At 54.2% G+C, this 1,594-nt stretch overlaps 1 protein-coding gene across 1 annotated transcript in view; it reads left to right on the top strand.

Annotated features, from left to right (window-relative positions):
- Positions 1–1,594, top strand: part of LOC119589108 (lymphocyte cytosolic protein 2-like) — a gene marked incomplete in the record, with an annotated part of 94,642 nt that overhangs the window by 62,783 nt on the left and 30,265 nt on the right. Inside the window, 1 exon segment of the mRNA XM_037937684.1 lies at positions 905–1,594. Within this exon segment, the coding sequence (XP_037793612.1) occupies positions 905–1,594 (690 nt within the window).

Here is a 1,594-nt window from a genome sequence, read left to right as displayed (position 1 = left end):
TTTTTCATCAACTGAAGCAACGCTGAGATTCCTTTTTCTTTAGATACTTTTGCGTCTACAGTATTTCCTGTGTGTATATGCGTGTGTCAATTAGATTAATTCTCATGCCTAGTGTTTACCGTGTGTGTTTTTTTCTCTCGAGTTTGCTAATTAATTTTCCGAGAACGATCATGCATATTGCAACCGAGAGCTATACTTGGAAGCTGCCTAATATTTCTCGCATTAAAGGGAAGGTATTTAGTCGACTCAATTAAAAAAAAGAGGGCGGCTGGGGCCGTACTTCAACAATGGCGCAAGGAAAAGTAAAGTTAGTTGATCTAATAGTCATATACGTAATAACGTATACCGTTTTCACGAGTTTTACATAGGAGTATGATTCCCTTTTCCGTTGATTTATTGATGCTTAAATAAACATGGTCCTAGAGCGTTTGGTTATTAAGGAATTTATTTAGATATTATTTGTAAGCATTAACGAATGTCAAAATATAAGCTGATAGCCAATTAGTTACAAGGGTTATTGTGCTTTTGATATGTCACGCATGCCTATGCATTTATGTATATAGTCATTCGTGCGTCCACATAACAGCATAGAGCGAGAATGCAGCGCATGCAGGCATGACCTTCAAGTAAGTGGTCAGTAGTGTAGAATCTGCCAGTCCGTTATGTGACGTCACGGCATCACAATACGTGCTCGCCGTAGGGCATCTCCGTGGATCTTGCGGTGCCAGCTGCTCAGGCGTTGTAATGGAACTGATTTTCAAGTGTTCGTTCATTTATACTGTTTGGTGTGTGTTTGGTGTTGGTTTTAGCGGTGATCGTGAGTCTTTGCGGTTTTGTGCATGTAATTGACCAGATTTGAGGCATTTCTTTCCCCGTTATTAATGCGGCGCTTCTTCCCCCGCAGCAGCGAGGAGATCCGCCAGAGTCTGGACGTCCTGGACCGAGTGCTCTCCGAGTTCGACGACATCGAGACCGACACCAATGACGACTCTGTCGCGGCCGACTACCCCGACGCCCCCGAGCACGCCGACAGGTCCAGCGAGAACGACGACGCCGGAGGATCGCCTCCGCCCGTCGACAGAAGCCTCAAGCCCCGCCCACCTCCGGAGCTCCCCCGCAAGACCCGCCTGCCCCGCCCGGGCTCCGGAAGCTCGTCGCCGTCCAGCCATGAGTACCAGGAGATCAACTCCGATGTGGGCGTGTCTCCCCGTGTCCCTGAGGCGCCCCCTGCACCGCCTGTTCCGCCCGCCCCACCCGTCCCGCCGGTCACGTCTCCTACGGGGCGCGGCGTGAGGCGCCAGATGTCCGAGGACCGCGCCAGGTCGCGCCGCAACGAGGAGGAGCTCCGGCGCCAGCCCCGCAGACAGAGGAGCGAGGACGCGCGCCTGCGCCACGACGACATCTCCTCCAGCTCTGGCGACCTCATGACCCTCGACGTCCGCGACATGAGCAAGCCGCGGCCGACGCGCGACTCCAGCCGGGGGCGCTCCCGGGAGCCGCAGAGGGAGGCGCGGGAGCCGCAGAGGGACGCGAGGGAGCCGCGCCACCTGAGGAAGAGCCGCTCGGGCGAGGTGGAGGCCAGGAAGGTGGCCGA

This window comes from Penaeus monodon, chromosome 25 (assembly GCF_015228065.2).
Source record: "Penaeus monodon isolate SGIC_2016 chromosome 25, NSTDA_Pmon_1, whole genome shotgun sequence".
Lineage (NCBI taxonomy): Eukaryota > Metazoa > Arthropoda > Malacostraca > Decapoda > Penaeidae > Penaeus > Penaeus monodon.
The sequence above is the reverse complement of the archived record's forward strand: the minus strand, read 5'-3'. Positions and strand labels throughout refer to the sequence as shown.